This window comes from Chlorocebus sabaeus, chromosome 7 (genome assembly GCF_047675955.1).
Source record: "Chlorocebus sabaeus isolate Y175 chromosome 7, mChlSab1.0.hap1, whole genome shotgun sequence".
Lineage (NCBI taxonomy): Eukaryota > Metazoa > Chordata > Mammalia > Primates > Cercopithecidae > Chlorocebus > Chlorocebus sabaeus.
In genome coordinates, this window is record NC_132910.1 from 61,410,837 (window position 1) to 61,426,643 (window position 15,807).

General features: G+C 39.4%; 1 protein-coding gene across 2 annotated transcripts in view; it reads left to right on the forward strand.

Annotated features, from left to right (window-relative positions):
• Positions 1–4,828: 4,828 nt before the first annotated feature.
• The window catches only part of EGF (epidermal growth factor), a 101,433-nt gene continuing 90,454 nt past the window's right edge, over positions 4,829–15,807 (forward strand). For both annotated transcript variants that reach the window (XM_037990891.2, XM_007999539.3), the window contains exon 1: positions 4,829–5,509. In XM_037990891.2, the coding sequence (XP_037846819.2) occupies positions 5,383–5,509 (127 nt within the window). In that variant the 5' untranslated portion in view covers positions 4,829–5,382. The remainder of the gene's footprint in view (positions 5,510–15,807) is intronic.

A 15,807-nucleotide genomic window follows, 5' to 3' on the forward strand; every position in this document is an offset into this window, starting at 1 on the left:
GAAAATAAATAGAGGGCAGGTGTGGCAGCTTATGCGTGTAATAATAACAGTTTGGGAGGCCAAGGTGGGAGGATTGCTTGAAGCCAGGCATTTGAGACCAGCCTGGGCAACATAGTGAGACCCCCATTGCTACAAAAAATAAAAATACTAGCCAGACATGCTGGTGTGCACCTATAATCCTAGCTACTTGAGGGACTGAGGCAAGAGGATTGCTTGAGCCCAGAAATTTGATGTTACAATGAGCTATGATTGTGCCACTATACTCTAGCCTAGGCAATAGAGTGAGACCTTTTCTGAAAAAAAGAAAAAGAAAAAGAAAGGAATAAATGAGCCCCAAACTAGAAAAAATATTTGTAACACAAAGATTTGACAAAGACTTTGAATATAGATTATATATAAAGAACTTCTACAAATCAATAATGAAACTTCAAACAATACAATAAACATAGGCAAAAGGTTTGAACAGATGTCTCACAAAAGAGGATATATGAATGATCAATTAACACACAAAAAAGATGGTCAATACCATTAGTCATTAGGAAAAGGCAAATTAAAATTGCAATGTGTTATGTCACATGTACAAAAATGGTTAAAATTTAAAAGACTAACAATACCAAATATGGGTGAGGACATGGAACAATGGATCTCACATACATTGCTGGGGAGAGTATAAAATTGAACAATCCTTTTGGAAAAATATTTGGCAGTTTCTTATGAAGTTAAACATATATCTACCCTATGAACTAGTAATTAGGTATTAACTGTTAAGAAATGAAAACATTCATTGAGCCAAACCTGGAAATGATCCAAAGGTTCATGAACAAGAGAATAGATAAACAAATTGTACTATGTTCATACAAAAATACTTCCCCACAATAAAAAAGAATAAAGTACTAATATGCACAACCTCCGTGAGTCTCAAAAACATTATGGTAAACAAAGAAGCTAGATCCAAAGTTGAACGTACTGTATGATTACATTTATATAAAGTTCAAGAACAGACAAAACTAATCTATGACGAGAGAAATAAGAACAATGGTTACCTATGAGTGGGATTCACTGGAAGGAGTATATGGAAAATTTTGATGATAAAGAAAATGCTCTATGCTTGGAAATTTCTACCAAAAATGGTGTTTTTAAAAAGACAGTTTGAGGCACTGATGAAGTCTATATATACATTTATCACAACTCATCAGATTGTACACTTAAGATCTGTTCACTTTATATAAATTTTACTTTAATGAAAATGAAAAAGAATGCATCTCAATTAGAAGTCAGGCTGGGAAAACCAAAGGAAAGCAACTTAATTTATTTTATTTCTCTGGTATTTAAAATTGATATAATCCATATGTCACCAACTCAAATATTTTGTCCCCACCATCTATTTTATACATCTTTCCAGTTTTGAGTGGCAAGCAAAGAGGATACTAATTCACAGGTTTTTATGTTTTGTTTTGTTTGTTTATTTGTTTTTTTAGTAGAGACAGAGTTTCACCATATTGGCCAGGCTGGTCTCGAACTTCTGACCTTGTGATCCTCCCGTCTCGGCCTCCCAAAGTGCTGGGATTACAGTTGTGAGCCACTGTGCCTGGCCGATTTTGTTTATTTTTTACATTCAATACTTATTCCAGTTCTTAGTCTTTTCCTACCACAGATTTCATTTCCTTTATTTCTACATTTAGTTTCTCCCAGATTCAAGCAATTCTCCTGCCTCACCCTCCCGAGTAGCTGGGATTACAGGCACCTGCCACCACACCCAGCTAATTTTTGTATTTTTAGTAAAGATGAGGTTTTACCATATTAGTCAGGCTGGTCTCGAATCCCTGGCCTCAGGTGATCCAACCACCTTGGCCTTCCAAAGTGCTGAGATTACAGGTATTAGCCACCATGCCCAGCCTGATTCACAGTTTTATACATATAATAAGAGCTGCAACCAGTGGTTTGCATTTTCATTACTTCCAGCAAGTAGTGTTTCATTATATACAGTATACAGTATCTCTAGTTCTGTTGTCAAGCCTTGTAGACCACTTGAAGTGCTCTTCATTTAATGGTACTGTACTTCTTATAGGTTGAGCAGAATTGAAGGCTGGGAAAATATTGTTTTGGGAATGATAGAAAATCCAGATTTCTTTCCCTAAACCTTTACATTTTTAGAAACTAAAATACCTGGGAGAATGATGAAGAGTCATGCTGTAATTAAGGAAGCAATTTGTTGACGGTGTGGTGGTGGCAATGATTAGTAAGAGGTGCTGAGCACAGTAAATACATAACCGAGGAAAATTAGGTGCCCTGTGCTTCAATGAGGAAATTTCATCTGAAAAGTTAGAATTTTATGACTAGCACACATAAATACGTGTCCCAATAGTCCCTTCCAGCTACTGCTGTACACTCACACTTATAACCATTCAGAGCTATCTCCTTGCTATTAATGTCTAACTTTCTTACTGACCTGCCAGCAGGGTTCCCCCACCCAGCTGTGTCCCTTCGGGATCTAAGGAACTATTAAATAAGAAAAAAAAATTTTGTCCATTCCTGTTCCACATCCTGTCAGCATGACCCTTCTCCTTCTTCATGTCCTTCTGAGGCATCCTAATTACTCCACAGAGCTTCACACTGCATGCTGTAGTCCAAGTACATTGCAGCTCCCCTCCTTCTTTCCTGACACCTAGTATATGACCAGTCACATACTTGGCGACTGGTCATTCATTAGCTCATACTCATATACTCTCTGTTGTTGCTGTTAATCAACCTCAGCAAGCTCTTGATGTTAAGGACCATGGCTTCTGTTTTTTGTACTCCAGACAGTACCCTATCACATATAGCTGTTTAATTAGTGAATGAATTAGTTAACTTTAACTCAATTCCAGAAATAAAAACACATTTGGCAGCTCAAACCCATAAGTTATAATGCATTTCATGTCAACTTTAAAATAGTTTATTTCAACATTTCTAGAGTGCAAGAAAGGTTCAGTTTTATCTAGAAGTAGGAATATAAACTTATTATATGTTTATTTATTTGAGATAGGGTCTCGCCGTGTCACGCAGGCTGGAGTGCAGTGGTGCAATATCGGCTCACTGCAACCGCTGCCTCCCAGGTTCAAGCGATTCTCCTGCGTCAGCCTCATGAGTAGCTGGGACTACAGGCGCGTGCCACCATGCCCGGCTAATTTTTTGTATTTTTAGTAGAGACAGGGTTTCACCGTGTTAGCCAGATTGGTCTCGATCTCCTGACATTGTGATCCACCTGCCTTGGCCTCCCAACGTGCTGGGATTACAGGCGTGAGCCACCGCATCTGACCAGAATATAAACTTATTAAATATCTCCGGAAATCCTTCCTAGTTGGGCAGCTCTGTCCTCTGATTTTGCTCTCCGGGCAACTGTAGATGATGAATTAGCTGGGATTGATTTTCATCATCAGTCATCAGCCATAGCATCTGCTATACCTCTGTTGACTCTATCATCTCCTAGGGGGCTTGTACTCAACATTAATGACAACATTAGCCCAGGTGACATGTAATTAACAAAGCAAACCTTTTTCCAACCAAAAATAATATGAGAGATTCTAAATCCAAACAGAACAGAGTTGTGGATCATTTCATGTTAGTCTTCATATTCTCTCCAATCCAGTCCACTGACACAGCTTGATGCTTGATGTCCTCTAAGCCCCTTCCATTGCTGTCAGAAAGCAATGGAATATTCCACACATCTACCCAAAGGACTTCTCTTTCCTGGCTCCCCAGGGTCTGTTTCTCCTGTAAGGGTTCAGAGCTGCCTGGCAGAGGCTGGCTGAAATAGGAGAAATCCTGACTTTCAGAAAAGTGACCTAGTCTTTGGAGAATAATCAGGACATACTTAAGTATGAGTAAAAGGCTTAGAGTTATTCTGTTCTCCTCTGTAATGGGGTGTTCACTACTGTGACAATTGTTTTTGTGACTATTGATTTACGTACATTTTGACTAGCACTTGGAACACTACATCAGCATAACTTAAATGAAAGTCCATTTTCCAGGATGAAGTAAACTGGCAGAAATTTCCATTGTGCATCAAATCTGCTATAAATTGTTTGCCTTCTGGGTATTTTTGGGCCCTAGTTGTACTCCTGAAGAAATAACCACTGTTGCTCCAAGTAGAAAGTGGTTGAGGAGACAGCTAACAGATACATCCAGTTCTTATTTTCCATCACAGAGATGTGAAAAAAAATCCTAATTTATCTGAGAAGGAACAGCATTCCTCTGTGCTGGATTTCCAGTGCTTCCCAGCTTTTGCACTGTTAGCTTATTTTTTCCAACGGCCCTGTAATAACAATCCACTCCTTTCCCTGCACTCCTGGCCTCTCGTGATGTTTTATCATGCTCATGCTGAAAGAAAAGGTGTCTGTGCATACTGTATCTCTTCATTTGGCTTCAGGGATTTCCCTTTGATTTGGAAAGAATAATCTTTCAAATTCCGCTATAAAGTATACAGGAGAAAGAGAAAAAAAAAAGATTAAACTCCTGGAATGTGCACTACTATTGACATTTCGTTCAAATAATGGGCCAAAGGTGAACTATCTTTACTATTGCTCAGGTGAAGGATCAATTATTATCAGTCCAAACTATCAGCAGTGCTGCTCATCATTGATTTATACTGCATGGTTTAATTTTGTCTCCATCTTTCAAGACATTAAAACATAACCAATATTTAGCAGTTCCCGCCATTCACCATGAGCGCCTCAACAGTCCCCTAACTCCTCTCTCCCAGTTCTGCCCAGGATATTTATGGTGAGTAGCAAGTTATCTCCTCTTTGGCAGTCATCCCTGCTTTCCTCTGTGGAGGAATTGCCCACATTCTCATTTGCAAACAGAGGCTCACTCAAGTGTCACTAAAGGAAAGGAGGTGGAGCCTGAAGAGCTTTAAAAAGCAAAGCTGAGTCATCCCACTTTTCAAAAAGAGAAACCGTGTTGGGAGAGGAATCGTATCTCCATATTTCTTCTTTCAGCCCCATCCAAGGGTTGTGGCTGGAACTTTCTATCAGTTCTTTCTTTCTTTTTCCTCTCTAAGCCTTTGCCTTGCTCTGTCTGTCAGAGTGAAGTCAGCCAGAGCAGGGCTGCTAAAACTCTGTGAAATTTGTCATAAGGGTGTCAGGTATTTCTTACTGGCTTCCAAAGAAACATAGATAAAGAAATCTTTCCTGTGGCTTCCCGTGGCAGGCTGCATTTGGAAGGTCTCTCAGTTGAAGAAAGAGCTTGGAGGGCAACAACACAACGGGAGAGTAAAAGATGCACCAGGGCTGAGGCCCCACTCAGGCAGCTGCATCTGGAGTCAGACATACTCACCTTGCCCGGTCCATGCTCCAGCAAAGTCAAGCTGTTTTCTTTTGAAAGTTCAAACCCATCAGGATCATGCTGCTCACTTTTATCATTCTGTTGCCAGTAGTTTTAAAATTTAGTTGTGTTAGTCTCTCAGCACCACAGCACTGGAGCTGTCCTGAAGGTACTCCTGCAGGACATGGGAATTCTACTCGTGTGGGTAAGTACTGCAATGAAAAGGAGCTCCAGGTCTCTGGGAAACTGTCCCTGCATCCCTGTTGGTTCAATCTGGTATACTTGGGCATTTTAAAAAGTTTGTCTTTGGGTGTGTATAGTTGCTTCGTTTTTGTTTTCTGATGCATGTTTATTTTCTTACTGGCCATTAGAGCTACTCTGCTACCAAATATCAAAATTCAAAACTCTCAAACTGTACTTCTATATGTAAGTGAATACGCCTCATTTTAAACTAGCAGAACATTTCATGGAAGCTTCAGCTTTTATTCTGACAAGAGGAGTAAGTAACACCTAGCTGATTGGCTTTATACTGGAAATTAGGGAAACAGATGGTTGATTTTCTGTTTGTCTGTTTGGAACTCTTAAGCCACAAAGAAAAAAAATTCTTCCTTCTGATAACAGTGTAAGAATTCAGAAGTTGCTAAAAATTAGTGAAAAATGGGAAGGGAACTGTGAACAAAGGTAATTGTGAAAATTAACCTAAGTTTCAATTTCAACCTCCTTCACTTTGTCTCCACTCTCACTGTTTCTGAGGCTCTGACACGACTCCGGAGTTTTCGTAACAGGTGCAGTGCAACTTTGAGAACTGCCAAATATGACAGTGGGTAAATAAGCCACGCTGTCCTCTCATATTAAATGGAATTTTCACCAAGGGGAAATGGGAGCTTGACTGAATGTGAATTACAATCCTGCCAAAGGATACTGCCTGAAAAAATTCTCCCTCTAACTGTTAATTCATTTATTTAGTCCTTGGGTGGGTCTCCAACCTGCTGCTCAGACAAGGCAGCTGCCTCCATTGATGAGAGGGTAATGAGCTGCCCCGACATTCCATTTTTATCAGCTTGCCCTTTTGAGATTGGGTCTGGCTTTTAAAAAGAGGTAGATCGAGGGGGAAAACACAGTACAGTTTCCAGAAGAGACACTTCTGGAAGACAGTATGCAATAGACAATAGTTTGAATAAAGAGAGCAAAACAGAGCCAAACTGCCAAAGCTAGGCTGCTGTCCTGGCTCTCCCATGAAGGAAGTTCCCAGTGAGGAAATCAGGTGCTTTCGCTTAGAATCTCTGGACTCTGTACTCAGGCAGCACTCCTTGTAACAGGTGAGCAGAACTCTAGGGTATTTGAAAGAAATGCTTAATCCTAGTGATCTCTATATTCCCAGCACCTAGGACATTTCTGCTTCCATAGTGTGTACTCAGCAAATTCTTGTGTATGAATGAGGCATCTTTCTCTGATCTGTTAATGACATAGTCTTAGAGAACAGCAACAAAAAGAGGGTGACACATGACAAAAATGTCCCCATGAACCTTAGACTCAGCTGTTGGAGGCAGAAGTAAAACTTTTGTATGCAGTTATGTCAAATGGACTGGACTGTCTTCGGGGTGGGAGAATTTTCTGTGGAATAGTTGGCAAATATCTAGAGTTGGGCACTGTTATTTGCATAGGTGATGGTTGGGCCAATCTCTCAGGCAGCCAGAAGCTAGGAAAGAACCCAGGTTGCTGAAGCAGAACCCAAGAAATCACAAAAATGAGCTTTTATGAATGGCTCTAGGATTTCAGAATAGTCTGATTTCTGCTGGCAAGCAAGTCTATGCCTTGTTTTCCTTGCCACCTCTGGTGGCTCAGAAGTACCATCATTGAGGTGGGTTGTACCCAATAAACATGAAACCCAGGATAGAAACAATGAGTTGGGGAGACTGTGTCACACAGTGGAAGGAACCACAGATTTTAGAAACAAACAAGCCTCATTTCATATCCATGCCACTAACTTAATAACTGAGTTACCTTAGAATATCTCTGAGAAATAATACCCTCGCCCACTGCTTTTAGGACTTTCTGTGGGGAATCACATGAGATAACCAAGCATGTACCAAAGCAAGGTGCTTAGCCAAGTGTGCTCAATAAATGTCCTCTTGGGCTCCACGTCTTGGCTAGATCTCTTTGATCAAGTCATACGATGAGATGCCGTGTTTGAATAGTGCAGTGACACGGCACAGATCCATGGAGTGTGGAATGTGTGGATAGCACTTTGGGACTCCCTGACTCTCTGCTTCCCCATTTCTTGCAAGTCACTGGTTTAAATCCTGTACTTTACGCTCCTGGTCTCATGTTAGCTGATAACTGCCTGGGTCACCCTCTGTCACTGTGTGCATTTCAGAGGATAGTATTTCTTTCCCCTCTCTAAATAGATATGGTGCCATCATCTATTTTCCCTCATTTAAATTCTACTTGCCTTATTTCTTTCCCTTGGCATGGAGATAGATCACCTCTGCAGCCACCTGACCCAGCAGGAAGAATGCTTTATGGTCTAACAGTATTCAGGTAAACTTAGGCAGGATTGTTACTCATGTGACTGCTAGCCAGATAAACCAAGTGACAGCAACACAGTTAGGTTTCTTTCTATTCCCCTCCCTCTCCCTCCATTTTAACAAATTAACTGAGTCTTCTGTTAGCTTCTACTTGAGCTGCAGCAGGTGAGGAGAGCAGGAAAGAAAACTGCTGGCAAGTGGCTTCTGAACTTTCAAGGCCATTTACCCTGGAGGACAAATAACAGTTGAAAAAGAAACTGTTCCTGTTTGGCATCTGTACCTGCATTACTTATATGAACTTTTTTGGTAAATAAAGGGTAAGGAAGAAGTACAGCCTCCCAGCTGCAGGAGGGATCCTGGGGTGGCACTAAGCCAACTGGGTAGATCACTTTTAGTAGTAAACAGTGAAATTACTGATTTCAGTACCGGCTAAGGCTTGGTCAGTGTCCCAGTCATGTGCAAACCAGAGTAATTATGAGACCAGGAGCTTGTTTGTTTTTTCAGCCAGCGCTATGTGAAGTTTTTTTTTTCTCTTCTAACGGCAGTGAAACTATCCTCCAAATATTCAGTGGTGTTTGGTCATGGAGAGGTAGTAGAGCTTAGCAGTAAAGAGCAAAAATTTTGGAGACAGATTGCTTGCCTGGGTTCAAATCCCATTTCTGCTGCTTGTGAACTGTGTCTCATTTTCCTTACCTTAAAATGAAGATAATTGTACCCTCTTCCGAGAACTCTTGTCACTATTGCATTAATGTATTCATTTTCAATGCTGGCTGCACATTAGAATCACGAATGTCTGGGGGGCCACCCCAGGCAGTCTGGATCAGAGTCTCTTCTGGGAGTGGAATCTAGGCCTCAATTTTTTTTTTTTTAAATATTCTCTTGGTGATTCTAACCAACAGCCTGGGTTAGAACCACTGAGTTAATATGTGTAAAGTGCACAAAACAGAGCTTGGCATATAATAAACACTCGTTAAGCCTGAGATTCTATTAATGTTTTTGTTGTTTTAAAAATTATTTTTATGAATGTAATAGTATTTTCTAAATGTGGCTTGGTTTCATCTATAATCATTGAACATTTTTTATACGTGACAAAATGCCATATTAAAAAACTCAATAATAGTTCTACAACATTAAAAATTATAGTCAAAATAATTTCAAAATACATAACTCATATTTTTGTAATCAGAAGAAATGTTTACTCAAAATACAAAAAAATATCAACTTGATTTGAGTAAGTAACTTTGTGGAACTGTGGCTCTGGTGTTTGTCTTTTTCTTATACCAACTGATAAAAAATTTCATTGCAAATTAAGTCTATTTGTTAGGTTTCTTACTGGTAACAATCTTATTTTAACAGCAGCAAAAACAAGCCGCTTGAAAATGACAGTGATTATTTCAATTTTTTGCATATTTTTGCCCATGTGTGGAACCCTTCCCTTGAGAATTTTTAAAGCTATTAAAAGCATATAAAAATGGTAAATTAGTTTTCTCAGTGAATTTACATTTTGGGACTAATTTGAGCTGGTCCAAATACTTGACATTCAATTTAGAAGTTGCTTGTGTTCAGGATAGAGCAAGTAGTTGATTGTTTCCATCAAAAGTAAACAGACTAATAATTTGGCTCAAGTAAATTAAAAACTTTACTTTATAATTTATAAATCTGCCTTTATGAAAATCCATTTCAATGGATTAGTTGTATGTAGTATGATTGGTTGGAGGTTTTTTAGCTTTTAGTTTTTTGTCTTTTTTAATTTCAATTTTTACTTTAGATTCAGGGGTACATGTGGAGGTTTGTTACAAGGGGATATTGTGTAATGGTGAGGTCTGGGCTTCTATTGATTCTGTGTGATCAGTTGGTTTTTTATTTTTATTTTTATTTTTTGAGATGGGTTTTGCTCTGTCGCCCAGGCTGGAGTACAGTGGCATGACCTTGGCTCACTGCAACCTCCGCCTCCCAGGTTCAAGTAATTCTCCTGCCTCAGCCTCCTGAGTAGTTGGGATTACAGGCATGTGCCACCACACCCGCTAATTTTTGTAATTTTAGTAGAGACGGGTTTCATCATGTTGGCCAGGCTGGTCTCGAACTCCTGACCTCAAGTGATCTACCCGCCTCGGCCTCCCAAAGTGCTGGGATTGCAGGCATGAGCCACCACGCCTGGTCTCAGTTGGTTTATTAAATCAGTAGTCTCCAGACTGTTCCATCAGTAAAATAATTAAAATGTAAGCATATGCTTCTAATAAACACATTTATCAATTACATACATGTAATATGTACACTGTACACATGAACATGTGTATATAATGAACATTACACAACAAATAATATATCTAATATTTTCTTTCCACACAATAGCAAACCATCTTACATAGCCTCTATGTGATATACACCCTCCTTGGAAGACAGTTTGAGAAAAGAAGTGAAATGGTAGAATAAACATTTACCTTTTCTTCACTATAAGCTCTGTTCCTTTCTCTTGATTACTAGGTTTTTTTGTTTTTTGTTTAATTTCAAGTAAAGGTGGGTTATTCATAGCAAATCACTTTTCTCAGAGTGTATAATGGTGAAGCAGAAAGGCATGTGGTTATGCTGAGATTCTTCCAGAAGGAGCAGAAGGCTAGATGATGTTCCTGAGCGGGGCCTGGAGTCTGAGAAATGCCAAGTCCTATGGCTTGCTGGGCTCAGCATCTATTTAAATTAAAGTGGCCTGCACCTCCATCCTATGTTCCGGGAAACCTAGTGCCTCTCTCTTCTGTCTTGGAAGATGCTGGAGGTGGGGACTGTGATGAGGAAGGCAAGGCTCTGTGTCCCTTCTGGGCCTCCTACTGAATGATTCATCTACTGTGTGTCTCGCTGCCCTCATGTACTGTCCCTTTCCCATCCTTCACCACCTCCCACCAGTCACCACCCTGTCTCACTTACTTCTTGAAAGAATGAGGAAACAAAGTTGTTATGAGCTGTGAGGGGACAGACTTTACCTGAAGGTTTGCTGTTGCGCGGCTTGGGGCAGGGGCAGGGGCGGGGGCTGCTTACATCCCAGCACTTCCGACAACAAAGCAAAACATTTTTCATTCCTGTTCCTAAAAGTGACACAATGTCGTCTGTGGAAGGGACTTGCCGGACATCTCTTTTTCCTGGGCCTTAGTCTTCTACCACATGAGCCAAATCCTCTTTCTCCCTCAGTGATACCGACCTGCACCTTGGCCCCTTTCCTGGGCCTCCCTAATCTACTTCAGACCATCCACATCCTTCTGCAGAACATTTTAGATTTCTTCTTCCTCCAAATTTGCTTTTCTGATCATATCCTAGACCTGCCTTTGTAAAAGAAAATAACTTAAAAAAACTATTAAATAGTGCACCGATGTGTTTTGCTAAACAAAAACAGTTGTGTACTCATTTGAGAACTTCTGGCTCCTGGTTTCAAAGTAATCATTTTCCTTTTCCTTCTACAATGGGAAATGTTAATTTTGAGACAGAAGTGAAAGTTCTCGTAGGCAGTCCCAGGTATTAGGAATGCATGCTTCTCTCTCTCTCTCTCTCTCTCTCTCTCTGCCTTTCTCTCTCTCTCTTTCATGTCTCCCTCTGTCTGTATCTCTCTGTGTCCTGTATTCTGAGCCTGGGAAGGGACTACAGCACTTCGGGTCTGGAGAGTGCCCTTACTTTGGCTTGGTGGACACAAGTCATAAGTAAGGCAGGGCACTGACTTGAAAAGAGACTTTAACAGGTCTGGTCATGGCCAGCGATTGTGAGTTATACTATAGGTTGTCCTCCTCCATTATCCACAATCCTTAAAGAGGATGTCATTAAAAGTTAGAGATTGATCTCACTTGTGCTCAGGTGATACGGTACATGAGTGACAGGTAGGGGGGACCTACTTCCAGGAGCACTGTGGCCTCATATTGGTGTGGCCAGAGATCAAGGAGATCAGAGGAGAGCTCTCGATGGGGTGAGGATAAGAGAGGCAGGCCCCAGAATCTCTCAGAAAGGTCTAGGGTGGGAAGGTTTTAAACGAGGCTAATTTCCAGCCATTTGCTTGTGGTGGCACGGTACAAAAAATTTGACTATAAAAAAGAAATGTGTCCTTATTTAGTAGTTATTGACTGGTCAGGTCAAGTGTAAAGTGTACATATCTGTGAATAGAGAAGTAAGCTCAGAATATTCCCTAGTCAGTCAGTGGTCTGCTATTGGGAGCATCAAATAGTTTGGCTTGTGAATCAGTAGCATGTCTTTTATTTTTACCATTGACATGTAGGTTTCATTTAACAAATTCATATAGATCAATTTATAAGTTTTTTTTTAATCCATACAGAGTTAAAAAGTCAAACATTGAACCTGAGATGAAAGGTAACAAAGATTTCTTACCTGGAAAGTAAGTCTTCTAAAATCCGTTCGAGGTCCTTAAACTTTTCCTCACTTTGATTACAATAGAGGAAACTAGGAGAATCTAGCAACTTTCCAATGTAAGTTGCCTGATCTAAGCTATTTTAGCAATTACTGTACAGAAGTAGTTTTTATAAACTTATTAACTTATTGTGAACAAAACAATTAAAGACTCAATAACTATCCTCAATAGCTGGAAATGACTGCATTGGAGAGCGTTTTCAAAATGGTCAGTTTTTAAGACAGAAATCACTTTCTCTGATTGTTGTGGCCAAAGGTCGAGGAGAACAGAGGAGTGTACTTGATGGGGTGAGGATGAGAGAGGCAGGCCCTGGAATCTCTCAGAAAGGTCTAGGTCAGTTGTAAAGAAAGAAATCGTGTTCTTTTAAAGGATTCCTAAATCTTTTTCAATAAATTTTAAATTCCAGGAAGCAGTTTAGTGCTTAGTTTAATTATTACTCCAAATTTGGGCCATCCTAGAGCTAGTAAACAAAATGTTAGTCTTGTTATGTTATAGGTTCTCATGTTAGAATTAGAATTAACTTTAAGAAAGAACCAGAAACAACAACAGCAACAACAGACATCCTGACCATTGGAATGTAATTGTCCCCACTGTCTATTTACTTCTTGCCTACAGGCCAGTACTGTCCTCCAGAATGCTAATATTTTTCACCATGAAGGAAGTATTGCCTAGATATTAGGTGAACTAAGAACATAGATTCACTTTGTAGAGACTCTTTATTACCACTGAGGTGGCTGTGCACACGGCCATCCCAGGCCCTTTCCAGCTGTCCTGTTTGCTGGGGCTCAAGACAAGATGACTGAGAGTCAGGACTGGAAGGATGAATACTATTATTGCCAGGTGTAGAAGAAGAAAAAATTACACTGAACAGAAGGGATCTTTACACTTCTTGGAAGATCTTACTATCTCTGAAAATGCTTTACTCTTTTGTTTTATATGGCCAAAGTTAATAACTTCTAAAGGCAATTGTGGAATAATGCTTGTCAACATGTGTTTCTTTAGGAGATGTTCTATTTCTTAACAGTATCTTCCAGAGCTTTCTTCTCAATTCTGGGAATTAGCAAATGTATAGAAACTTCAGTTGTTTTAGCCAAATACAAGGCAGAAACTTTTACTCTCATCACCTGTTGACCTCCTTGCTAAGTCTGGAAACTGAATTGGTGTAAGCATCTGTTTTTTGTTTTTGTTTTTGTTTTTTTTCCATTCTGACTTGATTTTCTGATTCTCCCAAGTTGGCCAAAAGTACTAAGGCCTCTCAGTGTCTGGGTTTCCCAAGTATTTCCCAGGACATTCAGTACACTGGAATTTGTGTGTGTGTGAAGGTATTTGAGAGCCAGCCAACTGCTGTGACAGTGATTCATGGTAGGCCCTGATTTATTTGCAAAGCTTCTTCCCAGTGATGTAAGAGTCCTTTCAGAGAAAAGCACTGCCTCCTTCCTCCATTCAGACTAGCTTTCCGGAGTTCTATGGACCAGCTTTGTGTGTAGTAAGGGAATTACATCCATGAGGTTGTTCTTTCTGTGGGTAGGTGGTTGCTAGGATACAGGTAGTCACAACAGCATCATGGCAGCTGCCTTGTTCTTCAGCACATCGTGTATCAGTTGACAAACAGTGTTTTATTTTATTCATTCCAACACTTTTTTGGCTAAAATTTTAAAAGCTTGAAAAAGGATCTTCCTTTTTCATATATACCATTCTTGTATAAACAGGTCAAAGGCAGATTAGTCAAACAACATTTTTTATCATAATACATGCTGGTTGACACCAATCCTCTGCACTACCAGCCCAGTACTTCCCTTACGAGGTTTAAAAACATGCCAAAGGATTGAAGCTACCAAGGGTCATCTGGTGTTTTTCTCCCCTCCTCTGAAGCGCATAATTATTCTGTTTGCTGTAAGATTTTCAACACACAGGAAATTAACCTCTCCTTGGTGTGCAGGGAAATTGCAAAGGTTATTGTCATTAATGTTAATTTACCCACTCCATCTTTTAGATTCAAGCAACATTGTATAGAATGTTCAATGCTTTAAGTGGATCAAAAGGCTTATTATTTTTTGGAAGACAAATTTGAAAAACCTACTGGAATTTTTATCTCTCCTGGTTATTCTAATGAATCGTGGCAAAGATTTCATGTAAGTGGGAAAAACTGAGGTGTTTGAAGAAAAATGATCATCTAGGATTTCAATCCATTAAAAAGCACCTAATCATGGACACCTACAAGAGGATAAGTGACTGTCTTTCAATACTGACATGTTGTCTTCTGAGACAGGAGCTAATAGAAGCACATAGTGCATGACATCCTCTTTAACCTGAGTTATGTTGACACATATGAAGTTACCGGATTTATTACTTCCAAGAGATGCAGTGCCATTTTGAAACAAAGGATACATTTTAAGCAGAGTGAATTCTGGTTGGTTCTTTATACAGTGGGTTGATCTTGTCACACAGGCAAAAATGGAGCAGTTTTGGGCAGATGGTTCTAGTGCTTGTTGCCATACTTTGCATGAAGAAGTTCTCTCATCTTTGGTCAGTGCCCTATGTCTGGCATATCATGTTAGGCCTCAGCTTTTGAAATTGATAGGGTCTAATTCTGGAGCTGATACAAGCTATTAATACCTACCTCTTAGATTGATATGAGTGCTAAATGGATTAATTCATGTAAAGTGCTTAGAATCTTAGCTGACACATAGTGAGTTATCAGCAAATATTGGCTATTACTCTCTACCAAAAACCATAAATGAGACATATTAGAAACATCTTTGCCTTCTATAATTTTTCTAATACCTGTTTCTTCAAATTTTCAGCAATGCTTAGAGAAGTCTAAAGTTGGTTTCCTGGGATGAGCTAAGTCCTAAAAACCATCTTAACCAGCAGGCTCTTTGTGATTTAAAAAAAATTATCCTTTTTATTATCCTAACATATGACACAAATTCCCCACTAATTATTTTTAAATAGTTAATCTTGCTATTTGTTACATATGTCTTCGGTATATATGTATATAGGTAGGGCCCAGAACTTAATGACCAGGGTAGGATTAATGAGAACAATGAAATTGGACTCAGGAAATATCAATATGCCAACGCTTCTTAATTTTACCTCATTTTTATGTTTGTCTAGAACACTCAGGATGTAGTATCTATAGGCAAATACTTATGTGTTTATCCTTGCAATTTGAGAAACTAAATTTAAAGCTGATTGAAAAAGAGAGAAGATAATTGTGTTCAGTATAAATGAAACTTACACCAAATTTTGTACCTCCAATAAAATTTTTATAGATTTAATCAGTAGATTAACTTTTAGAATTCCTGCAGAATATTGAGTGTTTAGTATCACTTGGGGGAAGTTATTCGTTTTAAGTTATTGTTTTACTTCATTTAGTAGGACTTATGATGACACATTTTAAAATTATTATTATTACTTTTTTGAAACAGAGTCTCACTCTTGTCACCCAGGCTGGAGGGCAATGGCACAATCAAGGCACACTGCAGCCTTGACTTCCTGAGCTCAGGTGATCAACTTCCTGAGTAGCTGGAACTACAGGTGCACGCCAGCACACCCAACTAATTTCTGTATTTT